The following is a 27,417-nucleotide window of genomic DNA, read 5'->3' on the forward strand; positions in this document are numbered from 1 at the left end:
GGAAGGCCCGCAGGACAATAAGAGCAGAGGAAAAAGGGAGCAGACAGCAGAGGATGAGCCAAGGTGGCCTGGGAGGCGCGAGGGGAGAGCTGCCTCACAGAAGCCCCGGCACGAGGGAGGGGCGCCTGGCCAGGCACACAGAGACCGAATGGGCTGTCATGTGAACTGGCCACTGGTCTTGACAAGTGAGCGGTCCCTGGCCATCACAGCAAGGCTAGTGTTGGTCAAGGGGCAGCTGGGGAAGCCTAGGGATGGCGGGCTGGGGATGCAGGGGGGAGAGGGAGCTGAGACTGCGTTACAAATGCTTAAACATCCTACCTGAGGTTGCAGGTCCCCGCGCGGACACCCATGTTCACAGCAGCATCATTTGCAATAGCCAAAAAGTGAAAGCAACCCAAAGGTCCATCAACGGATGAAAGAACAAATGTGGCCTATACATTCAGTGGAATATTTTCCAGCCTTAAAAAGGAAGGAAATTCTGGCAAATGCTATGAGGTGGAAGAACCTGGAGAACACCATGCTGAAGAAAATAAGGCAGTCACAGAAGGACAAATCTTGTCATGATTCTCTTTGTACAAGATACCTGGAGTAGTCAAATTCATGGAGACAGAAAGTAGAACGGTGGTTGCCAGGGGCTGGGAATGGAGGGGGGAACGGAGAGTTAGTGTTAAGTGCACACAGAGTTTCAGTTTTGCAAGATGAGAAGGGTTCTGTGAATGCCTGGTGGTGGATACACGTGGTGCAGTGTGACTGGACTTCATGCCACTGAACTGTGCATCTAAAAATGGCTAAGGTGGTCAATTTTATTTACTTATTTATTTGAGGAAGATTAGCCCTGAACTAACATCTGCTGCCAATCTTCCTCTTTTTGCTGAGGAAGACTGGCCCTGAACTAACATCCGTGCCCACCTTCCTCTACTTTATTTGTGGGACGCCTGCCACAGCATGGCTTGCCAAGCGGTGCCATGTCCATACCCGGGATCTGAACTGACGAACCCCGGGCCACCGAAGCAGCACATGCAAACTTAACCACTGCGCCACTGGGCTGGCCCCCAAAGACGGTAAATTTTATGTTATGCGTATTTTACCACAATTATGTCTTTCATTCATGATAGGTACTAGAGAAAATCTGAACTCCTGGAATTGAATGGTCTAAGAGAGGTGAGAGCAAATCTTTTTCAGCAAGTGTAGACTATCCCTCCAGGAGGCTTGGTAGGGAAAGGGAAGGGAGTAAGTGGGCGGTGACCTAAAGGTGAGGCCAGGCTCAGAGGAGGTCTTTTGCCAGGTGATGGGACGACAGTCCTGGAGAGGTAGGCCTAAGCCAGAAGACACTCATTTTGTCAGACTGGAGGAAAGGGGGACAAAGAAAAAGGAGCCAGAAAATGAAGGAGAAGGGGGAAAGGTGAGGAGGCTCCCACCAGATGAGCATCTCAGGACCATGGGGGTGGGGTCACCAGGAGAGGCGAGGACAACAGGTAGGAGACCTGGAGAGAGGGGAAGGGTCAGGTTGGCTGGTGCGGGAGTAAGAAGCGAGGATGGGGGGCTGGTCAGACTGCAGGGAGGGCCCAGCTGGCTGCAGAGTGCACAGCACACTGTCTGAAACTATCACTAAGCCTGGGGCAGTGGTCCTCAAAGGATGCTACTGGACCAGTGGATCACTGGGGAGCTTGTTAGAAATGCCAATTTTGAGGCCTCCCCTGAGAGTCTGACTCAGACTGAATCAGACTCAATGAATCAGACTCTGGGGGGTGGGGCCCAGCAGCCTGTGTTTTAACAGGTGACTCTGATGTGCTCAAGGTTGAGAAACACTAGTAGAGAATATAGAAATTCAACGGAAAATATGTATCATCTTTTTTATCTGAAAATAAAAAAAAATCAGCCTACAGAGAAAGATGAACTCTGTATGACTCCACTCATAGATGGAAGTTAAACATAGAGACAAAGAGAACTGATTGGTGGTTACCAGGGGAAAGGCGGGGGGGGGGGGGGCGGGGAGAGGGCACAGAGGGTGAAGTGGTGCACCTACAACATGACTAACAATAATGTACAACTGAAATTTCACAAGGTTGTAAACGATCATAATCTTAATAAAAAGTTAAAAAAAAATCAGCCTAGCAACTTCTACATAAAAGAGCAAGAGATGTCTAACTGCTTCAATCCCAATACAATGCATTTCAATAGTTAGAGAAATGGCAAAGGATGTTAACAAAATAAGAGAAACGTACAGTCCGTCTAATAAACGTCCTTAAATGAGATCTAGCAAACACACCTAAGATCAGGGGGCTGGAGACTGCATGACGTGGGTACCAGGCCCTGCTCTGCAACCGACCACCTGTGTGCCCTGGAGCATGCCACACCCCTTTCAGGGCCTCAGTTTCCCCAACTAGAGAGAGCTGGAGAAGGTTCTTCTGAGGTCCCTTCCAGTTCTGATGCTGTGTAATCCTTTCTGTCCTGTAAAAAGGGACCTCAACCTAAATGCTTTTATAGAGCTGTGCCTTGGGAGGGGAAAAGAACATTCTAACCAGTAAAGCATGATATCACAGTTAACTAGAAAACCTTCCCAAAGTTTAGCAAGTGCTAGTATCTTCCATTCTAAGAACTAGAATACTCCTTCACTAGCTAACTGGCTTTTCTATTAAAGCCACCGATGCCCCGAGTTATAAAAACACTATACTGCCCTGGACTGTGTTCACGAAGTCCACAAGACTGGGAGGCCCCAGAAAATCTCTCTACAACTTCACATTTTCCTCCTACAGTACATTTTAATCGAGGAAGGCAGGCTTTGTCTTTTTTCCCAAGCAGAAGATGAGTTAAAGAACCATACTACATGGATCCCAGTGCCCGGCCCCTCTGCCCGGAGTGCCCAGGCACTCGATATTGCAAATCTAGGCTTCCTGATAAACGGCCCTGTACTGACCTTGTTACCGGGAGCCCTAGACGCTGGTTTCCTGCCTGGTTTCTCTGCATCCAAGTCCCTGTCTGCACCTACTGGTCATCCAATGCCCATCCTCTTGTGCCTGGGTGCCCAGTGCCACCTGCTTCCCTGCCTCTGCCAAAGGCTGGTGACTGGTTCTGATCTCAGAACCAGGGCTGGGAGAGGGATGTGGGTGTTTGTGCAGGAAGGACAGGTGGAAGTGTGAGCACTGGAGGAAAAGAGAAGATGAGGTTCAGGGAAGGGCAGGAAGGAGCACAGTGAGGGGAAGGCTGAGAAAAGGCTGGTGTAGCAGGAGCAAGGCTGCAGAGGGGCACGCCAAGGGAAGTGCGACCCCAGAGGTTCATCAGGACCAAAGCTGTGAACATGGACCCACAGACAAGGACATCAGTTCTGTCTTCATCCAGGGAGAGGAATCCTAGGGCCAGAAGGGTTTCCAGGGTGACCCCCCAGCACTGATCTCCAACCTCAAAGTCGTGTGTGCCCAGGGAGTCCCAGTGGAGCCTCCTCGATTAGATGCAATTATTATAGCACCACCTTTTATTCTCAAAATATTCTGGCTTGGATGATAAATTCGAGTTGCCTTATTCTTGGGCCCCAAGTGCAAAGTTAAGAGTCATGGTTAGAGAAGCCTGCTCAGCATCAGGAGGGACCTCCAGGCTGAGGCTTGCCCCTCAACAAACGTTCCAATCTTCTCTCCAGCATCCCTGCCAAGCCATCACCTGGCGTCTGCTTGTATACCTGCAGAGACAGCAGGCTCACTACCCCTGAGGAAGCCTCTCTTTTGGGGGGAAAGCTGTGCTATAAAAATAGCAAGATTTAAATCTATATACACTGTGACTGCAACTAAATAGCATCCTTCAGCAAGGAAAGGAGTGGGGGAAACTAGAAAACCTGTGGACCTTTTTCCTTCCACCTCCTTCCATCTTACGTGTCTCTTCATTCAACAGATATTTACTGAGTGCATTTGACGTTCCAGTGGCGCTGGGGACACAATGGTGAGTTAAAACAGACAGACTCAAATTGAAGGGCATTCTAGGAAATAACTGGCCTGTACTCTCCAAAAACGTCAAGGTCATAAAGGACAGAGAAAGGCCAAGGCACTGTTCCAGTATAAAGGAGAATAGGAAGTGTTACAACCACATGGAACACACGAGCTTGGGTTTTCTTTGCTACAAAGGATACTGTTGAGACAACTGGCAAAACCTCAGTATGGTCTACAGATTAGATAAGAGTATTTTTATATTGTATCACTATGAATCAATATTAAATAAATAAAATATTTTATTTTAATTAACATAATTTGATTCTAAAAATTTACACTGTAGTTACATAGGAGAATGTCATTGTTTTTAGGAAACACACTGAAGAATTTTGGGGGGAAAGGATGAGTCTATAAACGATCCTCAAATGGTTCAGGGAAAATATATACCTACGTAGAAAGAGAAATGTGATAAAATGGTAACATCTGGGGAATCTGAGAGAAGAGCAGAGTTCTTTGTTCTATTTTTGGAACTTTTCTATAAGTCTGAACTAGGTCAAAATAAAAAGTTCAAAGAAAAAAAATAAGTTTCAGAGAAAGTTTTCTTTAAAAAAGAAAGACCCTGACCTCACAGAGCTCCCAGTGTAGCTGGGGAGACAGATACTAATACAAATAATTACACAAATGAACCGCAACTGTGAAAAGTGCTGTAAAAGGGGAGCGACCTGGCGGCATGAACATTTACAGCAGGCAGGTGAGGGAAGGCATCTGCAATCATGGGCTAAGACCCAGAGGAAGCGTTAGTTAACTCGGGGGGAGGGGAAGAAAGTTCCAGGCCTTCACAGCAGGTGAGGCGAGAGCTGGGAAAACCATGCAGATCAAAGCGCACACACTGGGGCCTGTGGGAGATGCCAACATTTGTCTTGTCTTTTATTCTAAGAGCAATAGGAAGGATTTTTGAAAGACCCCCTTGGTTGCAGAGGCAAGAACACGCTGGCAGGTGAGAGGGCGTGTGGGGTCCACATCAGTGGTGGTGGTGGCGGCGGTGGCGGCTGCCCCTTGAGGAGCATCATGACTATCATGAATGATTTTTCTTCTGCTCCGTGACACTTTGGTTTTCAACCACAACCATGTATGAATTTGATAAGCAGACCAGGGGAGGGAACCGGGGAAAACGAAGTGGGCAAGACCTGGGCTCAGGCTGTGACACATCCCCTCCGAGCCCACCAGTGGTTAGGGTCAAGGGCCGGCTGGCGGAGCTGGTTGCTGCCTCTGTCACCAAGAACCCGGGATCTAGACCATAGGCTGACTCAGCCGAGGCAACCGGGGTGCACGAGCCAGGTCTTCACACCCCACTCCCAAAGTTGGATCAGTGCCTCTCATCCACACAGCATCCAGCTGGCCACCCCCCCTTTCTGGTCCCTGGGAGTGGGCTGTCACTCGCCCACAGCAACTCCCAGGACTGAAGCTAAACACAGGGTCTGTCTGGAGGGTCAGGGGCCCGACCACAAAGGGAGGGGCCTTTTCCTGTGCCAAGTTCTGCCTTAGTGGGTTTTCAGTCACGAACTCCTTTAAACCGGTCAATTTAAAGGAAACAGGTTTTATTAGTATCTTCATTTGACAGCTGAATGATTTGTCTAGGGACAGACCTGGGTTCAAATCTTGGATGTCCGACATACAAGCACTGTGCCCCCCGGGCTGTCACTTCATCCCTCTGGGTCTCAGTTTTCTCATCCCATCTATAAAATGGGGCGGGTAGGATTAGCAAGATTCTGGGGCTGGAAGGCACCATTTATTCCCTTCTGGGGCTTGAACAGGCTCACTACAGAAACTTCACTCCAAACTACACATTGCTTAAATATTTACTAAAACCTTGTGTATCCTGACAGTAAATCATGGGACCTGAATTTTCCAGGAGTATCCCAATTTCAAATCCTCTGTCCTAACTTTCCACATAAACCATCGAAATGTCTCAAAAATTCCACTCTCTCAGTATCCAAACAACACCTCCCAGGCCTCCTCTTGCATAAAGAAGCAGCACAAACATTCTTTTTCAGACTGCAGTTGCCAGTCTTTGGTTCAGAAAATGCAGCCGGTGGAGCCCGGCTAGCCCCCCGAAGGAAACCGGGTCACGGAGAAAAATCCATGGCGGTCAGCACTCCATCACGACTCTCAGACTTGGCTGTTTCCGGGCACATCGACGGAAACCACAGCCAGAAGCTGTACCATGATCAGAGCATCACCCACAGATGGACAGAGTCTGGGGAAATGAGCTCTTCCCTCACCTACCTACCAAGCGGCTGGTACCCGGGGAGGCAGCGTGGCCAGAGGGCTGCCACGAGGATTAAATGAAGGCACTCAGAACAGTGCCTGGCAGCCAGTAAGTACCATATCAGTGTTTAATAAGTAAATCAGAGGCATCCCTCCCACAAGGTGCTCATGCCTCAAAGACGACCCAGAGGCAGAGCTCCTATCCAGGGCAAACGAGGAGCGTGGGTACTTACTCTTGGGCTGCAAGGCTGGGCCCCTGTACAGAGACTGGGCAGGACCCTGCCTACAGGAGTTGGGTTCTGCACCAGCCAAGGTCAGGAGGCTGCACCCAGGAAAGAGTCATCCCCCACAAGGTACACAAAGGCTCTTCATGCCTCTGAGACTGTGCTCCTGTGTTCGTCTACCCTCGAATGCCATCTTCTCTACCTTCAAGGCTGGATTCTAATGCCAGCTCTCCCTGTGGTGCTCCTGATGCCCGTCAGAATGAACAGCTGCCTCCTCTGGTCTCTCCTGCATCTGCCTTTATCCTCTTTTTAAGTAGTTATCAGATAGACAGAGAGATGGACGGAGGTGGAGATGCACACAGACACACACACACCCCAATGTCGTTGTCTTTCCAACTCCACCATGCATCCTTCCAAGACAGGGCTTCAGCTTTCATCCCTGCAGCCCCAGGGCCCGACACAGTATGGGCTCCATAAATGTCCTATTTTACTGTTAAATCTGTGCTCACAGCTGTTTGAACCTGGAGGCTGCGGGCAGCTTCAGGTGCAAGCCCAAGCAGAAGCTCTGCAGACTCAAGATCTCTGGGTCTTGGAAGCCAGGAGAGATCAGATTTCAGCCAGGGGCCTAGCAAGCACTGCCTTTACGTGCCCCTCAGGCAGATGAAAGGAGACACCTGTGAGATCTGAGCCTGTGGTTGTGAGGACCCAGGCTAGGGCAGTGTGGGCACTGACCGGGTCCTGTTCTGTCTCTAGGAGAGTCGGTAAGAGGAGCCCAGCCTAGGGGGGCAACACCAGCAGGCTGCCCGCCCCCACCAGCCACCAACACCAGGGCCAATGCGGGGTGCCAGGTGCCACAGGCATTCCAGCCTCTGCAACAGACCCTGGGAAGGGATGAAGAGGGATCAGCCCTCCTTTCCAGGAGCCATTGTCTGCTGGAAGGAAGGTGAGCTCTGGGATTAAGGTCAACAGACACTCTCCTAGGTAGAGAAGGACCAATTGCTGGTCCCCTCCCAACCTGCCACAAACCCTGAAGGCTGCAGGGGAGGTAGGGGGCCATGTCTTCCTGCTCCCTCCAGTCCCCAAAGCTGAGCCCCTCTGGTGACTTATGTCCATCCTAGAAAACACAATCCCTCAGACGCCTGGACCCCAGGTTCAAAAGGTCACAATGCATCCCTCTTGCTCCTAGCCCCACACTACCTTTGCTAGCTCAGTTTCCTCATCTGCAGGGGCAAGGAAAACGACACGGATGATAAATAATGTACACGAAACCTGCCAGTTCACAACCAACCATCAGGGAGCTGGTCTCAATGGCCTGGGACCGATCACCGGCTTGGAGCCCCAGCTTCTTTCAGGGATATGATTTGTCTCTGACCAGCTTCCTGATACCTGAATGAGAACGTTAAAAGCAATCAGAAGACGTTCTCTATGATCAAGTGCAGACAGGAGGGCTCAGAGACAGGAGTGGTGATGGAGTGTGGGATCCTAAATTTGCCTGAGTGTTACCTTCGGTTCTTTCTGCCTGCCACGTGTCCGGCCTGGCCAGAACCTGGCCTCTCCTTGCAGAGAAGCCCCCGCAGGTCCCCTGGCCTATGCTGCAGCCCCACCCAGCACTGCATCTACCATAGAGAAGCAGCCCCATAAATGCTTGCTGAGAATTCCTCAGCCACTCCAAAATGCCGTCAGTAACCTGACCTCTGACATTCTCCAGCTAATGTCTAATTTGCATACAGGAGTCCGTTTTAGGAGATGGCAAATCACCAGAGACAACTCAGGATCAATAGAGTATTAGGCACGTTTCATTCTATTCTAATTCTCTGCAAATTGCTATTCCATTAACTGTAGGTGGGATTTACAGGAGCTCACTATCAACTGGAATATTTAACCAGAACGACCTACTCTCTGTCAGATAATAGCTTACTGTTAATTTTCAACTAGTCAATCTCAGACGGGTTCTGGCTTCCAATCTACTTTACATCATGATTTAATAATCAGGAAAGTCATCTATTTCAGAGTCTCTGGACAATAAAGGGCAGGTTAATGCCGAAGAAAAAGACTACCCCTGGAACCGGAAGACCTCGGTTAACATCCAAACGACATCACATACTGGGTAATCGACTGCTCAATGCCTCAATTTCCTTCTTTATAAAATGGGAATAATACCAGTCCCAAGGGGTAGCTGTAAAAATTAAATGTGTTGATGCATGTGGATGTACTGTGTGCAGTTCTATAAGGCTATATCAAAAACATAAGACGAAATTCCCAAACAACCCAGGCTAATGACAGAAAGCGGGATGCTGCAAAATCGGTGGTTCTAAAGGGGAAGGGAGGATATTTTGCCCACCAGGGCTCATTCGGCTCTGTCTGGACCCATTTTTGGTTGGCACAACTGAGGGAAAGGGATTGCTACTGGAACCTACTGGAAAGAGACCAGGGATGCTGCTAAACATCCTACAAGGCAGAGGCCGGGCCCCATAACCAAGAATTATGGAACCCCAAATGTTAACAATGCCGAGGTTAAGAAACCCTGATCTAAGTGATCACTGAGAGTTAGGTTTAGGAGGCTTTTAGAACAGAAATCTTCCTAACCAGGCTTTACTTTCAAGCATCATCTGTTTCAACATTTGCAAGATGGATCATCTTGCAAAACAGCTCTTTTGCAAGTAAAGCCGAACTGCCAACTTCTGGAGTTTCTGAATGTATAAAACTGCTTTTAAAGATGCTCTCCGATTACAATTCGGCTAAATTGTTTTTCCAAAGCCCTTGACTTCAGGAGAAGTTCTCCTGGGCACAAAGACAGGGTCTGTCACTCTGCCACTAGGCCCTGAAGATGCTTTCATAATTCTAATTTCCTGGTGAAATGGGAGCCACGAGGGTCTCTAAACGAATTAAATTCACATCACGCCAACTGCTCCCTTGCTTTGTGCCGGGCACGGTGCCAAACACCTCCACATAATTTATCCCACTTAATCCACCCAACAACCCAGCGAGGTGGGCATCATTACCGGCTGTTTGCAGGGGAGGAAACGGAGGATCAGAGAGGTTAAACAACTCGCCCAAGGGCACCAGCTGGCCAGAGGGGAGCCCAACTCGAACAGAGGTCTCCAGTTTCCAAGTCACAAGCTCTTTTCACCGCCTCGGAAAACCCAGGTGTCAAGTTGTCTCAACTTCCCATGAATTTTTAAGGCAACCGCAACTTCTCAGCGACTTTACATGGTGGAAATGGGAATTTCCGGGGAGCCGGGGGCTCTCGCGGTCGCCCCTCCACTGCAGCTGTCTCACCGCAGGTACCTGATAAATCATTCCGGATCGCCCGCGGAACGGGCAGGGTTTCTTGGCGCTGGAGCCCGTGCCAGGCCCAGGAAATGCCATCTTTGAAAGCCGAGAGGCGGATTCGCCCCGGGAGCTGAGGAGGTCTGGCCGCCGCGCCTGGCTGGCTCCCCGCGGGCCGTGCGCCCCCTCGGCGCCCGGGGCCGCGATCACGGTGGCGCTGGGGGCCCCGGGGTCGCCGGCCGAGCGGGCTCGCGCGCGCCCGCCCCTGACCCTGCCCCGGCCGGAGCGCACGCCCACGCCCCGCCGCCACCACCGCCGCCGCCACCGCGGCGCGCCCGCCCGCCCGCCGGGGACCGAGCCGCACCCGGCCCGGCCTGCGCCCCCCCGGCCCGGCCCGCCAGGTGAGCGCGGCGGAGGCGCCCCCTCCCCGCCCCGACGTGGCGCGGGCCCCCCGGCGGCCACCCGCCCGCCAGTCCGTCCGTCCTCCCGCGCCTTCGCCGCGCGCCCGGGGCCGGGGAGGGGGGGCGGGGCGGCCCCGCGCGCGCCCCCGGCCCGGTCGCCCGCCCCCTGCCCGCGGCCCGCGGGGGTCGCGCCGGCCCGTACCTGCAGCATCCGGGGGCGCGGGCGCCCAGGTAGGTGGCGCGTGCGGGCGGCGCGGAAGCTCGCTCGCGGCGCGACCTGGCCGCCGTCTGAGCATGCCCAGTGCCGCCCGCGGGCGGCTCCCGCCGGCCGGGCTGGCCGCGACGGGCCCGCGCGCCGGGCGGGGAGCGGGGGAGCGGGGGGCGGGCGCCCGGGCCGCCCTGGGGGCGCTCCCGCCCCCGGCCGCGCCTACCTGGTCCCGCGGCCCTCCTGCCGAGCCCCGGGCCGCCGCAGTCCCCCTGCGCATGCACGCAGGCGTGGATTCCACAGCCACTTATTGGGCACCTACTGTGTGCGCGGGCCTCCGTGATTTCATACCTAGGAATGTCAAGAAGTCGGCGCTCAGCAAACCTTTGAAATGAGGAATCGCCTCGCCCAGGGGCTTTGTGCTTTAGCAGGGGTCCTGCTGACTCCCAGTCCAGTGCTCATCCCCTTCCACTAGTAAGCTTCCTGTCTTAAACCTTCTTCCCAAGATTTATGGCCCCCGACCTCATCTGTGCTCCTGCATCCCTCCTCCACCTTATCTCCCACCTGCCTTCCTATAGCCCCACAAGCACCTTTCAGTCCATCAAACACTCAGAACCTGGATAGCCTCGGGACATTTGCACGTGCCCCCCCCCCCCCCCCCGCGTGGGACGTCTTTGCGCAGCTTTTCGCTTGACCGGCACCTTTTCATTGTACATACGTCCCCCTTCGAGGAGAGGCCTTCCCTGACCACCTTACTAAGTTGGCCCCCTCCTCCTGGACACTCTCCATGTCCTCCCTATGTTTTCTTCACATTTAGCACTATCCATTAATTTATTCAACAAATAATTATTGATCACCTACGCTGGTTATTCGCGCGTGGTGAACAAATAAACAAAAATTCCGTCCCCTGGTGGAGTTTGGGGGAGGAGAGGCGGGCAGTAGGCAACACACATGAAAATAAGCCAACTACTCTAGTATATCAGAAGGTGGTAAGTTCTCCGAAGGAAAAAGCAGGGTGAGGAGACCTGGGGGTGCAGGGAGTGCCATTTTCAATGAAGCGGTCAGATCGGGCCCTTGAGAGGTGACATGGAGAAAATGACATTTCAGCCACGCAGAAAAATTGGGAAGAGCATTCCCGGCACAGGGAACAGCCAGTGCAAAGACCCTAAGGCGCAGGACTGCTTAGGCAATAGAAAGAGGGCAGAGGGGCAGGAGGTGAGGTGGGTGAGCGACTTTTCCTATGATTTGCTTACTTCTCATTGTGTATTCACCTCCGGAATTTCAGCTCTGCGGCTGGAGCCCTGCCTGTCTTCACTGCAGGGTCCCCGCCCCTACAACAGTGCCTGGCACACACTAGGTGCTCAAAAACGATTTGTTGAGTGAATATGTGAGTGCAAGGATGGAGTAATGGCTGGAACCATCCCGGACCCAGGAATCCGAGGTCCAGGGGGCCGGTCGGCCCAGGGCCATTCGGCGGCCGCCGACAGCCCCTAGAACCTCGCTTCGGTCGTTGTCCCCGAGTCACAAGTCCTGGGGTAGCGCCACCGCAGCGGGCGTCGCCCGAGCGTCGCGTAGGGGGAATTCCGACGGAGCCAAGGAGTCCCAGGAACGGGTCCCGCCCCGCCCCGCCCTCGAGTGGCGGGCAAAACCTGGAGCCGCGCGGCCCGCCTGCTCCGCTGGGACGGGCGGGGAGCGCACTGGGCATGCTCCGAGCCGGGCGAGCCCCAGCCCGGGAGGAGGGGCCTCCTGGCGGGCAGGCGACACCCCTGTAGAGCCCGGCTCGGTCGTCAACCCCTCTCTGCTCCCGCCTCTTCTTAGAGAGGGGTCTGGGGGCATTCATTTCAGTGGGAGAGCCGAAAATTCAGTCTGAGACAGGCGTTCTCTGTTCTCTCCCAGCCACTGTGTGATCTGGGGCAAGTGCCTCACCGTCTCTGTGCCTCAAATAATACGAATACCTACCGCTTCGATCTGGGGCGTATGTGGGTATTGAATGAAATCAAGAGCATGAACATGTTTCCTCTACTTTAAAGATCCATTTCTTGAGTGCCTAGCGCAGTGCTCTGTCATCATACCAGTTTGCCAAGGGCTGAGATGAGGAAACCGAGGTGAATGGACATGTGAATTCTTGCAGTTGTCACAATTTGCCTTCCACCAAAAACTAGGCTGAAACCACCTTTTCCTTCCCCACAGCCACCAGTCATTAGCTTAGACAATGTTTTCAAATTAAGCTAAAAAAAGTACGTACACTTAAGGGAAGAAAACGTAAATATTTAAAAAATTGTGCATTTCAAATCCCCATAACGGAAACAGGGACAAAATGAAAGGATTTCCCCCAAATTGGAAACAAAGAAGTGTCCACAAGTAGAGGAATGATTAATTCGGTTATAGGATGTTTGGTGAAATAATAACTATTTTACACTAAATTAGACCATATTGCAACGGGGAAAATCGCAGTGTAATGTTAAGCGAAAAAAAAGCTGAAAACACAAATACACGACGTGAAGCTTATGTCCACGCGTTCATGGAGACTAGAAGGGAATATGGGAAAATGTAAATAGTCTGATTTTTTGACTAGTAGGGTTGGTTTTATTTTTGAGTTATCTAGTAATGTCACAATGTTGTGTTTGCGATATTTATTTTAAAATAATAAACATTTAAACAACCAAAGTAAAAAATCTTGCAGTTTTGTGTCTAATAATAAAAACAATAATAACTAACTATTATGAAGTCCAAGAGTGAGCAATATTTTACACATATTCTATCCTTAATCCTTACAGTCGCTCTTTAGAGTGAGTGTTTTTAGCTTGGTTTTGCAAAAGAGGAAACATTCTAGGAGCTGTTCACGGCTGGTAAGCTGCTGGGTCAGCACAGGAACCCAGGCTGGTCTGCCCTCAAAGCAGGGGTGTTAGATGTCTGTCTGTGTGGTAGCTTACCATGTATTGATCACAAGAGAAAACACGTATCATTTCATTTTGCGTCTTTGTTGCCTTATTTTCTCTACCCTTTGATGTGTTTCGTAGGCTGCCGATTGCCTTTAACTGTTCTGGTCCTCTGTTACTGTTTTATTCTTGGGGCCAAAGTAGTAAAGTCCACCCTTTTATGCTCTTGCACCTGGAGTGATGTGATGTTATTATCAGCAATGGCGGTTGATCTTGTAAGCTCCCAAATCTTATGCAAATAGAGCTATTGGATGGATCCATAATCTTCTTAGTCTGTGTGGTTGAACCCAGCAGAATCTAGAGCCACCAGAGGCCCAGTATGGGATAGGGCTAGACCACGCACATCTCAGCTAATGAGGCCAGGCTGGAGAGGACCCACAGAGGTTACTGTCCCTGGGCAATCATTTTGGAGGCAGAATCACAACATAATGGAACCACAGGGTCCGTGGACTCCTTAGGACTTCGCTGAGATGAAAAGATACAGAGCTGATGGTCCTGATGATGTTTGCAGAGAGAAAGCCAGGACCCTCACTACAGCCCTCCTGCTGCTGCTGAGCTAAAAAAATCTCAGCTCCCTCTTTTCGTAGTGCTGGTAGATTGTACCTGGCCCAGAAATCACGAAACAACAAACACAAAAAGCCAAAGAGGGTCATTTCATTGGAGAGGAAGCTATGCCACAAACCCAATATGCATCACTGGTCGGGGACCAGATTCATAGAAGTTAAGAGGAATGAGAGGCGAGCAACTGAACACAGTTATTAGCAGCATTCCCAGAAGCTGCCATTTGGGCAGAAAAGCTGATGCCAAGCACCCCCCACAGGCCATAGGCCGGGGGCATTTATAGAAAGAGTTTCCTGGAAGAGTCACTGAGGACTGTCACTCACATCGAGACTCAGGAAGTCTGGGCACCACGTGGCCTGTTTCAGTGATTTAAAGGGCAGGGCCCCCAGCTGAGATGCTGGGGCTCATCAATTATTTGTGCTGTTAATGCAAGCTCATGAAAGGCCGAAGAATCGGAAAATCCATGGGCAAGTGGTGCTGTTATAATGACAGGTGGAAAGAATACATTGTAAAATTATACGCATAGTATGGCTTCCACTGTGTCAGTTACTAGGTGTAAACCATATAAAATTGCCATTTTGTATAGGTCAGCAATGGTTGAACATCAGCGACTTCCTATAGTTCAACTTAATACATACACATAGAAAAAAGACTAGAAAGAACGACACCAAAATAGTAATGGTGGCTCTGTCTGAGTATTGCATGCACGGGCAGAGAAACAAGACACCGAAGGTATCTTTTACAAAGAAGGAGAATTTCAAGTCTTTGGGCATCTATATCTTTGTACGTCTTTATACGTAGTTCTCTAAGTCTTATTTTAAGGTAACTGTGTTTCTTTTATTATCAGGAAAAATGAAACAAACTTAAAAGTTGGCAAGCCAAAGAAAATGATGTAAAGAGAGGAAAAATGGCTACTCTGGCACTGTACAAAAATATGAGCGGATTCTTTTCACGGAGGGTAAAGCCCGCCCTGAATGCCCAGCCATGGCAGATGGTGACACAATGTCTTTCCTGGCCCGGGGGGAAGGAAAGGCAGAAGGGGTCAGTGGTCAAGTCAGGCGCCTGCTAGACAAGTGTGAGTCCAATGCCGACCCCCGTGGATTCAGCTCGTGTTCTTGGAGTTCCTGGATTTCACGGATCTCATTCTGAGAAACACAAATTTTTCAGCCTAAAGTTTTCTCCATTGAAAAACATCTTTCCATTGTGATTTATCACTGCCAAAAGAGCTGTTTTATCTGCAAAAGTGATGGACAAATTTAGCATGGGTACAAGAGCAGAGATGAGGTGATTATTGTCCATTCATTCATTCATCAAATATTTGTTAATATTTATTAAGCACCTACTGTGTGCCAGGCACTGCTGTAAGTGCTTGGGAGACATCAGCGAGTAATGCGAACAACGATACATTCTAACAGGCAAGCCAGGCAATGAAGAGCAAACATTATAAAAAAGTGAATTACTCTGCATGTTAAGAGACCAGAGAAGAGTGTGATGGAGGTGGGGTGGATGGGGGAGTTGCACTTTTAAACAGGACTGCGAGATTTAATCACTTAAGCAAACGCTTAAGCGAAGACCTGAAGGAGATGAGATTGTGGTTCATGCAGATATCTGGCGGAAGAATCTTCTAGGCAGAGGTAATGGCCAGGACAAAGGCCCTTAAGAGAGCATGTGTAGAGTAAGGAGGCTGGTGGGGTAAGGGAGAAAGCAGCAGAAAATGAAGCCAGTGGGGTCGGCCTGGTGGCACAGTGGTTAAGTGAGCACGTTCTGCTTTGGTGGTGGCCCGGGGTTTGCCGATTTGGATCCCGGGTGCAGACATGGCACCCCTTGGCAAGCCGTGCTGTGGCAGGCGTCCCACATACAAAGTAGAGGAAGATGGGCACGGATGTTAGCTCAGGGCCAGTCTTCCTCAGCAAAAAGAGGAGGATTTGCAGCAGATGTTAGCTCAGGGCTTATCTTCCTCAAAAAAAAAAAGAAAAGAAAAGAAAATGAAGCCAAGAAGTTACAAGGCCCAGAACTTGAGGGCCCTCCTCTCAGGAGCCCCAGAAGAGACTTGGCCTTTCAGTCTGAGCTGCACGGAAGCCAAGCCAACGTAATGGCTGCCAAATATGCTTGTCAACAAATCAAAAGTTAAACGCTGTCCTTTTAGATGGTCACTTGATGCCAACCTGCCGGTAAACAGATTTCAATGAGGGAACTGAAGTCACGTGGCAGCCATTGTTACAAGGGAGTCAGCCAGACGATCCAGTTATGTGTATATTTTTAACATCATCATAGGAATGGAAAGATAACATTAAACAATTATCTTAGAGCGTTCTCAGACCTTCAGGAACACTTGAGGGAACCCTCAGGAATACAGGGACCTCAGTTTGAAAAAATTTTTGTGGCGTACACGCTGTGGACATCCCAGAGGACCGAAAGGGCCATGATAGACCACCACATAGATTTGCAGCTACGTGAAAAATGGCAGTGTGAGTCTAGGGGCTTTGAGGTCTTGCTCTGGAAACTCAAAGCATTGAGGATGCTTCCATCAATAGACGGCTATGACGTTAGAAGCGAAGAGAAACAGTGAGGACTGCAGAGAATGAAAATTGGCATCGTATACTGCGGCTGGCCGTATTTAAGCAACGACCTTCCCCGAAAGGGGTGGTTTCATCTTACAAAACCGAGGAGAAAGGGTTTGTTAAGTGTCCCAACCACACCGTCAAGGTTCATATGCCCAAAAACAGGAGGAGAGAGAGAGAAACACCCAGGCAATGCAGAATAGTCGCACAGAGGTCACGGCCTTGAAAAGTCAGCAGTGATAAGGAAACACTCTATAATCTTTAACAGAAGATTCTAGGGAGAAGAGTCAGGAACGGTACAGAAGGCAGCGTGTCTTAAATTGATCCAGGAACCGCATGTCAAGATGAGGTTGAGGGAAGGAGACCTTGTGGAAAAACAGACTCCTGGCCTCAGCACAGACCTTCTGAATCTCTTGTGGGACCCAGGAACCTGCATTTTATAGTTTATTGTAAAAATCTTGTGCAAGCTGAAGTTTCACAACTTATGTCCTATAGTCTCCAATGTATATGTACCAAGAACGTAGCCTGAGTAATAAACTAAGAGGGTGGGAAATTTTACCAGGAGATAATAATGGTCTTGTAGGTATCACCGATGCTTGGATGGATGGGACTAAGGACCAGAGCATCAACTTCTTAAAAGATGTGCACATAAGGGGCCGGCCGAGTGGTGTAGTGGTTAAGTTCGCACGCTCTGCTTTGGCGGCCCAGGGTTCGCAGGTTTGGATCCGAGGAGTGGACCTACAGATGGCTCATCAAGCCATGCTGTGGCAGCATCCTACATACCAAAAAATAGAGGAAGATTGCTATGGATGTCAGCTCAGGGACAATCGTCCTCAACCAAAAAAGAGGAAGATTGGTAACAGATGTTAGCTCAGAGCCAATCTTCCTCACCAAAAAAAAAAAAAAAAAAATATATATATATATATAAAGGAGTTGAAGGGGAGGGGAAGAGGAGATGGAGAGAGGCATCCCTTACAGGCACGCAGGGACCCCTAACAGAGAGTTGTCAGGCTCTCTGCTCTTGACCTTGACTTCAACCAACCATACTCTCCTGGGGCCAGGAGCAGGCTAACCATGTGACTAGAGGGAGGTGGTAATGGTGTAGTCATAGTGGTGGTGATGTTTGCTAAGAGGAGTAGACCTTAAAATAAACACACCGAAGTGTGTAGAGTACACACAAACCTGGAGCTGGGGAGGTCATTACCTCCTGAAGAGGAATTGGAGAAGTGGGGGCAGGGGACAGATGGGCGTTTACTTTTGCTCTCAATCTTTTTGTACCTTCTGAATTATCTACCATAGGATGTATAACCTGTTTAAAAGTAAATAAGTTCTCTCGAGAAAAAAAAGAACGATGTATGCATAATATGTTTTTTAAATGATTTGTTTTCTGTTTTGTCTCCCTCTAAGTTTTGCTGACCAAGCTCAAAGCCTAGGTTACTCGACACGTCAAGGCTGTAACTGTGACAAGGCTGCAACAATGTGTAGCTCGCCAGAAAGACACAGCCATGGGTCGTGAACTCTTCCTCCTATTGGAAATGCACAGGGCTGAGGGATGGAACAGAAAAAAAGAGCTTTGGATGAAGATAAAAGAGAAAGAAAAATCGTTTCAGTGACCTTAAGATCAACAATGATATTTTCCTGACACAGCTGATAACAAAGTGGCCAGAGAAGGAAGATGGAGAACTCTAACTACTCAGGCCTCGACTGAAAGTTGTATCCATGAAAAGATGGTCATCTGAGACCTGTTCTAGCTTGGCTGACTATTTCATCCCTGAGATGCTGGAAACCTGATCTGGGCCCAGAAGAAAACTGTGCTCCCAACCCCTGGTGACATTTCAAGAACGGGGAATGCTGTTCAGCCTGCCCAGTGCTCTGGTGACCTTCTAGTGTTGCATGCATGACACACCACAGGATTTCCTCAACTGCGCCCTGGCGTCCTGCTAGGATGTCTTTCTCATTTTTTCCATGGTACACACCGTCACTGCATGCATCGCAGTTCAAGCACACTGGCCAGCGAGACCTCTGTAAACATGAGTCACATGTGAAGTTAAAGTAATCTGTGTTCGGCCAGGGACAGCAGAGTTCCTAAGGCAGATCGTCTTCGCAGATGGGGTATGAGTTGGTGAGAGTCATGTGACTTTCTGCCAAGATGCCTGGGAAGTGCTTGGGGACTGACGTCATGTGACAGCCACCAGGGTCTACACAAACACTGCTCTTCACCCTAAACTTTCTCTTCAAGGGTGAGGTTCTCCAGCTATTGGGTCAGAAAACATTACCCTCTCTCCATTTCTTCATCTTCTTGGGCTTCTCTGTTTTGTTTTTGATGCCGCCACCTCGTCCAGCCTTGGTCACCCAAGCCCAAGCACTGGCACAAACCTCCTTCTTGTTTCCCCTTGAAGAATGAAGGCCACCCATATCAACCTCCCAAAACACCTCATTCTACCATCTCTGCCTGTTGAAACCCTACCCATCCTTTAAGGTCCATCTCATAAGCCGCCTCTTCCTGGATGAGCTCTCCAACCCCTGCACTTCAGGGCATTTGGTCTGTTCTTTTATGCCTCTCATCTCATTTTGACTTGTATTTGGTTATTAACATACATGCTCCTTTTGGAAGGCTCTTGGAAAATCCCCTGAATGGGGCCAAACATCTTCCCGATGCCACGTGGGCTGTGACTATGACTTCTGAACAAGGTATGCAAAGGGCTATGAGCCCTGTCTGAAAAACTGCTTGCCTTTCTGCAGTGAGCAAGGAGAGTTATATCGTATCTAAAGTCCTTTCAGAATTCCTTCTGGAATTTTGCTTGCAAGCTTGATAATTGATTGACCAATAGATGGATAGAAAAGAGATACAAATAGATGTAGGTAGATGGATAAGGGAGAAATATGATCAGTGGTGTCCCAAATAAAGAATAATTCATCCATGGTAGATATCACTCTGCACTCTCAATTTGTGTGTGAAACAACTAGAGGATTAGGACATCGTCCCTGCCTCTCTACACCTGGGAGTCACCTGGTTGTGCTGGCAGAAGGTCTACAAGTCAAGGACACACCCCTTTGTTGTCTACCTGTGTTGCTGAGTGAGCTAATTCCAAACCAGTTCTGGGACCCATGATTTCCATCTTTAGGCAGAAGAAATAGGAATAACAGAGTGAGTAAAATCATGATAGAAATGACCAGGGAATAAAGGCGGGGCTAAAACTCTCTTAGTGTCTCTTGGTTTCAATTTCGTTGCAATCTAGAATCATGTACAGTCTCAACCTTGGGAAGGTGCCCCAATTTTGTCAGCACTTGTGACAATAACTTATCCTCCCATTATAGGGCAGATGCGTTGAGGGCACTCTTCACATTCCTCCCAGTCTTGTATAGTCTGAGTCACCAGCTTTCTTTGACTGCCTAGGCGGGCCCAGGGGCCCCTCCTTCTGCATTTAGATTCCACTAGATTCACACTTAGCACATTATGTACCATTGAGCAAGTCTGCCACCCCAGCTGTGAACCGTGTCACATCGTTTCTTCTTACGCTGGGAGCCTCGATAGCATCTGGTACTTACTAAGAGTGCGGTGAGCTAGAGAATTAGTTGCAACTGGATTGCCTTATTGACATGCCCATGTCAGGCCGGGTCCCTGGACTTACTAAGGCCAGTGTATTATTTTCCATTACACTTGCTTCAGTGGCATAAAAAAAAATGTGCATAATGCTAGCACGTATTTCAAATGTCAACTCACATGAAGGAAGAATTTCCCAGCAGTGTTATCTAGTTTCTTCTCAAGTTCCCAGGGTTGAGGTCAGCCTTTGTAGTTGATGTTGGGTTCCTGACCCAAACATAGCGTGTGCCAGTTATGAAAAAAAAAGTCAGTTTTCCATGGTTTGGATAAAGAGGTGACCGTGGGAACATGTACAACTCTGTTTCCAGTTCTGGTGAAGTCACTGAACGGCCAGCCCACAGCCAACCGTTGGCTGTCCCGTGCACCCACACGGAAATGAGGAGAGACAAGGACTGTCAAACAAGAGGAAATGGACCCATTCTGCAAGGCCAGCCTTGGCATATGGAGCAGAGGAAAGTATCTATCCCATTCGGGAGGAAAAATATCTCTTTAGCTGTTTGTTAAGAAACACTGAAGTAATCTTGAAAACTGTGCTTTACAAGGAAAAGAATATGGACCCAATATGTTCAAAGGAAAAATTCAAATGCAGATAAAGACTTATGAACAGAAACGGTTTATGTTAGCACTGTTGACAATTTCTAAAAATATGCAATAAGAGACGGAATGAATATACAATGTTTATGGTATATTCCCGTTGATTATTATATAACTCTTAAAATTATTTTACAAAGAATTTGTAATGACATGGGAAAATGCTAGTGATAGAGTTTAGGTGAAGCATGTAAGACGTAAAGCTGTATTCATAGCATACTTTTATAAAGAAAAACACGTTTCTGCACATTAAAAAGTTTGAAAGTAAGTACACTAAAAGGTTAAGAGTATTTATTTCTAGATAATGATTTGACTGGTGTCTGAGTTTGTTTGGGCTGTTGTAACAACATACCATAGACTGAGTGGCTTACAAACAATAAACATTTATTTCTCACAGTTCTGGAGGCTGAAAGTGCAAGATCAAGGTGCTGGCGGATTTGGTGTCAGGTGAGGATGCTCTTCCAGGCTCATAGCCAGGCATCTTCTCACCGTGTTCTCACATGGCAGAGGGGGTGAGGGAACTGTCTTAGGGCCTCTTTCATAGGGGCACTAATCCCATTCGTGAGGGCTCCACTCTCATGACCTAATCACCTCCCAAAGACCCCACTTTCAAATACCCACACATTGGGGATTAGGTTTCAACATGAATTTGGGGAGAACACAAACATTCAGTCTGTAACAACTGGAGCCTTTAAATTTCTTCATAATTTCAAAGCTTCTGTGACGTGCATATAGCACTTCAAAAATAAGGAGAAAATATTTTTAAAAATCTGTGTAACCAACAGCAAATACAAAACTTCAACTCTGCTCCCTGGTAATTGTACAGGAGGATATTTTTATATCAGGGTGACTATAGCACTAACCACAGCAATTTCATGACTCTTCTATGGGAGGTTTAACTATGGCCTGAGATGCCCACACTCTCCTTCTCATCGTCTTCACACCAGCCCTGCTGGCAGTACCGCTGAGTCCTAGAATCCCCATGAGTTGGGAAGTCCATGAGTCATAGACGTGCTTAGCAAGATCAATAGGATTCCTCCATGTAGGAATTTAAATTGGAGAACACAGAGAAAAACATGAGAAGACGCACAAAGAGATTCCAAGATCAAGGGACAACCAGAGTAACTGTGGTGGAACGTTATACAAATGACCCCCAACAAGTGACTTCCTGGTGTTCACACCCCTGTGTGGTCCCCTCTCACACTGAGCTCAGCCCATGTGACTTGATTTGGCCAATGGGACATCGGTGAACATCACACAAAGAGATATTTAATAGGCAGTGCGCATTGGGGCTGGTCCTCTTGGAACCTTGAGACCACCATGACGTTAAGAAGCCTGGGATGAAGGACTCCATGGAGAGAGGCCCAGCCATGCGAGGTTTATCTCAGCTGACCAGCAGAAGCACCACCCAGCCAACACATTGAACCATGAGAAATAAAAAAAAAGTCATTGTCGTTTGCAGCCACTAAGTCTTGGGAGTGGTTTGTTACCAGCGATAATAACTGGGGCAGCCACAGCAGGAGCTCCTGTTGCTGAGGCCTCAGCCTTGCCTCCTTGCATTTCCAAACTGCTTTTATTCCTGGCTCTCCTGGGCCCCGCTGAGTGTTGGTTCTGGGGTTCTTTGAGATTGCCAACTTTCAGATTGGCCCCGAGGGTCTTACAGCAGCCCTGTTGAGGCGGGAGTTGTCAAACCCCAGCATTCAAAGAGCTGGCGTGTCTTTAGGGGTGCGAAGGTCATTGGTGGGGGGATGTTGTGGGTTTTGCTCACTGTTACACTCTTTGACCAGAATGGTGTCTATCACATGGCAAGACATTAAGAGAGATTCGTAAGTAAGTAAATGAACAAGCTGACCTTGGGAGCCTGTTTAAGATAGAGTTTCCAGGGCCCCATCTCTAGAGACGCTGATCTGGTAGGTCTGGGTCAGGTCCAGGAAACTGCCTGGATATTAAACCACCTGAGTGAGCCAAGGCAGGTGGCCTGTGGAACACATTTCCACCATCAGGGCCTCAAGTTAACCTTGCAACCAAGAGAGGCCGGTTGACTGGTTTTCCAGCTGGCTGCGCCCCAGAATCACGTGGGGAGCTTGTTCATGATATTAGCTCCTGGTCCTCACCCCTGACCTGCCAAATCTGAAAAGGTGTGGAGGTGGAGATTTATCATCTCTATCGTTAAGAAACTCCTGGGTGGGGCTGGCCCGGTGGCTCAGCGGTTAATTTCGCACTTCACGCTTTGGCAGCTGGGGGTTCACCGGTTCGGATCCCTGGTGCAGACATGGCACCGCTTGGCAAGCCATGCTGTGGCAGGCATCCCACATATAAAGTAGAGGAAGATGGGCATGGATGTTAGCTCAGGGCCAGTCTTCCACAGCAAAAAGAGGATGATTGGTGCAGATGTTAGCTCAGGGTCAGTCTTCCTAAAAAAAGAAACTCCTGGGTGAATCTGATGCAGCTAGTCCACACGCTGAAGGGCAATTGGAAACCGCTGGCCCAACGAACACAATTCTGCAGAAGTCACTTGGCAGCCAAGCGCACTTTTCTCATTGCCGAGAACAGAGAAACACACCTCCTAGGTTGAACATTCCCACGTTAATCTTTAAGGCTTTCTGAAGGAAGGTTTTCATGATTCCTGTGAGCAGTGTTTGTTAGGGACTCCTCAGTCAGAACGTCTCATCTGTCAATCAGAAGCAATCTCAAATGCCATGGGGACTAAATGAGGTATGGCGTGTGATGGCACTTTGAAAACACCACGTACGTGATTCGTAAGCCTTTAATCACAAATGTGTCATGGAGGGGATTAAAATATTTTATCTATTTTTAGATAATCAGGATTCATCATGAATTCTCTTGTTCTCCAAAGAAAGGAAGAACAAAACCTTTGGGACCCCTATGTAAGATGTTTCAGGGGCAGGAAACCCTGGCTCCATTTCCTTTTTTTTTTTTTTTCTTTTTTTTTTTTTGAGGAAGATTAGCACTGAGCTAACTAACATCTGCTGCCAATCCTCCTCTTTTTGCTGAGGAAGAGTGGCCCTGAGTTAACATCCATGCCCATCTTCTTCTACTTTATATGTGGGACACCTGCCACAGCATGGCTTGATAAGCCGTGCATAGGTCCTTACCCAGGATCCAAACCGATGAACTCCGGGCCACCAAAGCAGAATGTGCGAACTTAACTGCTGCACCACTGGGCTGGCCCCCTGGCTCCATTTCTAATTCCATTCTGGGGTGTTCAGTGCTGTGCAGGATCTGAGCCCTGCATCCCCTTTGTCTCTCCTTCCCCTCCTCTTGTCCCCAAGTGTCAGCCCTTCCAAAACACTAATGCAGTCTGCTGGTTCTCCTCTGGCCCTAGCCCTGGCTCAAGCTGCACACTATATCTAGAATGTTCTTTCTTATTGTCCCTCTCTGTGCACCTGGACCTTTCTTGAACCTTTGGTGTCTGTTACTATCTTCCATCTTCTAGTCAGACGGAATTGACCAGCCCCTGTTTTTAGCGCCTTGAACATTTATCCAAGCCCCCGTATCACCTGGTTGCATTTTCCTGTCTGTCAGTCTCCACTCTCCTCCCCCACCTCGAGGGCAGGGACTTTTCCTTATTCACCCCCATGTCTCTGGCCCTGAGCACAGTGCCTGGCACAGAGAAGGGACTAATAAATATTCATTGAGTGTATGAAAGTCAGAGGCTGTTTTTGTCGGGGTTTAAACTTCTAGAGAAAGAAAGGGGCTCACGCTTGGCGGTGGTCCCGTGTCTCTTTTTGAATCTGATTTCCTGCTGCGGTCCTTTGCCCTGATCTCCAGGCAAAGACTTATCAAAACCAAACAAGTCGAAACAGGCTGCTTGCCTGATCTTTAGCTGGTGGGGGTATGCAGCAGGTTTAGAAGAGTTTGCCTAAGTGGGTATTATATGCAAATGTAATACTTGATATAAATGAATAGTTTAAGATATTAATAAGAAATCTCTTCTGAGGGCCGTTCTCAATTTTTGGTGCCTACCAGATACCTCCAACTGAATGTCCCACAAGCACTTTTCAAACTCAACAATTCCAAACTAACAGATCAACTCCATCCCACAAGCCAGCTCCTCATCCATTGATCACCCGCCCAGCTGCCCGGGGTCCAAGCTCCAAGACTTCCCTCTCTCTTACCGTCTTTGAAAATGACTTGTTCTCTCTATTCTACCCCCAAATGTTTCTCACATCCTTCCTAAGCTCCACCTTCTACTTCAGGACCTCCTTATCTCTCACCAGGGCTCTTGCAAATGGCCTCGCAATTGGTCTTCAAGCTTCCTCTCATTTTTTCTCGGAATTCTTGTAACTGGTCAATCTTGCTAAAGCACAGGTTTGAAGGGGTTAATCCTCTGCTTGAAAATATACAATGTTTCTCCATGGCCTACCTCCGGGATAGTCAAACTGCTTAGTCTGTGCCTCTTTGATGGTAACAAATGTATCTGATCAGAAGCCATCTCTTGGGAAGCCCCAATGTGAGGAGGAGCCAGCAAAAGGCATTTATTCATTCAACAAATATTGATTAGCACCAACTGCATGCCATGTGCTAGGCATACAGGCGTGTTCTAGGTTCAGGGGATAGAATGAAGTCTTTGATTATATGGAGATTTTATTTGAGGAGACAAAAAATGGAGTCGTCGATGTCTGCTTTTAAGATGACCTCTATTCTGAAAAATAAGGAGTGTGGTAGATTGTACTGATTGCGCTGGCCCCAGTTCTTCCCTTCTCTCTGCACCCACGCTCTTTGCCACATGACCTTGAAGTTCCTTCCGCTAGAAGCAGATAGACTTTTCCCTGCTCAACTCTGGGCTTGGCCGCATGGCTTGCTTTGGCCAAAGGGATATTAGCAGACCCGATGCACTTAAAGACTTGAAATATGCTTGTACGATTGAGCTTGTCCTTCTTGCACTTCTGTTTCTGCCATAAAAAGACTGCCCCAGGTAAATGGCTGGTCCCAGAAGAACGAGAAAAATATGAAGTAGAACCAAACTGAATAAATGGTGGTTGTTTTAAGGCACTGAGGTTTTGGGATGGTTTGTTATACAGCATTACTGGGGCAACAGCTGACTGACGACATTTAATTCTATCCTCCTTCATTGACATCCCCGCATTGGAGGTGCTGTTCCAGAGGGACTGGGCTGCTGCTAGGGGGCGTCCTCATACTTCCTTACTTCCACACAAGAAACGCTTCCTTGCAGGAATATCTTAATCTAGTCATTTACATCAGCACCTGAGAAACCTGAGCGTGTCTTTTCCTTGCAACCTGAAAGAGCTGAACTAAGACAAAGTCTCCCCCATTGTCACAGGGTCCCTGAGGGGAGAGACTGTTCTCGATGGCTGTACTGGCACAGAGCCTGGCACAGCGCACGGTACACTCCACTAGTTGAAGGACCAGTTGAGACTCTGGTCAAAATTAGTGAACTGAGTGAAGCAGTGTGCCCTAGGTCCTCTCTTGGGAGATCCCTTTCCATGTGGGAGACTATTGTGAATTCAGTTTATTTGTCTGCCTCCCCACCCAGCCACTCACGGTGACTGGCAGGCGCTCTGTTGGACACTGGGATAGAAATGTGAATAAGGCACGACTGAGCCTTGTCCTCACAGAGATCACAGACTAACAGAAGAGACAAATAGACTTTTCCAAGGTGGTGAGAGGAAATCTCTCAGAGAAATGAGGACAAGATACTGAGGGAACACAGACTAATCTGGTTTGGTGGGTCAGAGAAGATTTCAAGGATGAGGTGACACTTGAGATGAATTTTGATAGGCAAGATGGAATTGGCCAGATATAGACGGGGGAGAACATTCTGGAAAGAAGGTGAGCAAGTGCACAAACTTCAAATCTATGATGAGGGTGTAAGGGTGTGTGGGGTGGGAGGGGGATGGGAAGTGGTGGGAGATGAGGTAAAACTCAGGCCTGGCCAGGTGTGAATTGCCTTGTGTGCCACGGTCAGGAGTCTGGCCTGGTCCTGAGGGAGCTGGAAGCATTGACTATTTTAAGCCGGGGAGTGACATGTTCGGATTTTGCACATTTAAAAATCCCTCTGGCAACAGTGACTTGGGAAGGGACAAGGAAGCTTGTTATCTTGTTGTAGTAATAGAAGGGGAAAAGTAAGGGGACCTGAAGTGCTGGTGGAAACCTAGAGAAGCAAAGGGATGGGAGAGTTGGGGGACCGAATGGCTAGACCTGGTGACTGACGGGTGGGGAGAGAGTTGTTGAAAATGGATCCCATGTTTCTGCTTAAACAACAAGGTGGATGATGACACCTCTCACTGAGGTTGGGAGCCTTGGGGGGGGGGGGTGGTGGGAGGATGGAAGGTGAGTCCCCTTAGGGTCATGCGGATCAGTGGGGACTGCAGCCTCCAAGGGTGTGTCTCATAGGCAACTGAACACCCAACTCGGGAGAGATATGTATTTGGGTGTCATAAGTGTGTGTGATGGTGATTGAAACCATGGGTTTGGTTCTTTGTTTTGCCTGCCCAGAGCTGGTACTTGTAGAAGCACTGAAGAGTCATCTCACATGGTAGGGACGAGTTCTGGAGCCCCAGAAGAATCCCTCCATGGCACGTAAAAGGTTATCCTAGGACACGTAGGTGGGAACCATCCTTGTTCACCTTTGTGTTGTCAGAACCTCCACAGGGCCCAGAAGTTAGCACATGCGCAGTAAGGTGGGATGAAGGAATGAATGGATGAAGCTCTCTGGTCCTTTGGAAGTCATAGATGGAGAACCAACATCGTCAGGCCCCATTCCTGGGATGATTCTGTAGGTTCAAATTATGAGTTAACCAAGTTCAGAATTCCCATAATTCCATACTTTCCAGAGATCCTTGGGTGGGATTGCTACAATCTCCAAAATGCAGATGCCCGGGCCCCATCAAT

At 48.9% G+C, this 27,417-nt stretch overlaps 1 protein-coding gene across 8 annotated transcripts in view; it reads right to left on the reverse strand.

Moving 5' to 3' along the window:
• PTPN3 (protein tyrosine phosphatase non-receptor type 3) overlaps positions 1-27,417 on the reverse strand; it is a 141,526-nt gene that overhangs the window by 95,234 nt on the left and 18,875 nt on the right. For 2 of the 8 annotated variants that reach the window (XR_011533281.1, XM_070594952.1), the window contains exon 1: positions 10,283-10,443. The exons of 2 other annotated variants lie outside the window; for them this stretch is intronic. Coding sequence is in view for 1 of the 6 variants with exons in the window: in XM_070594952.1 (XP_070451053.1) it covers positions 10,283-10,376 (94 nt within the window). In the remaining 5 variants the exon portion in view is untranslated. Of the gene's footprint in view, positions 1-9,411; positions 9,921-10,282; positions 10,444-27,417 lie in introns of those variants that run through there. 4 more of the 8 variants (XM_070594958.1, XM_070594956.1, XM_070594960.1 and 1 more) reach the window with 4 other exon arrangements.

This window comes from Equus przewalskii, chromosome 26, assembly GCF_037783145.1.
Source record: "Equus przewalskii isolate Varuska chromosome 26, EquPr2, whole genome shotgun sequence".
Taxonomy (NCBI): Eukaryota; Metazoa; Chordata; class Mammalia; order Perissodactyla; family Equidae; genus Equus; species Equus przewalskii.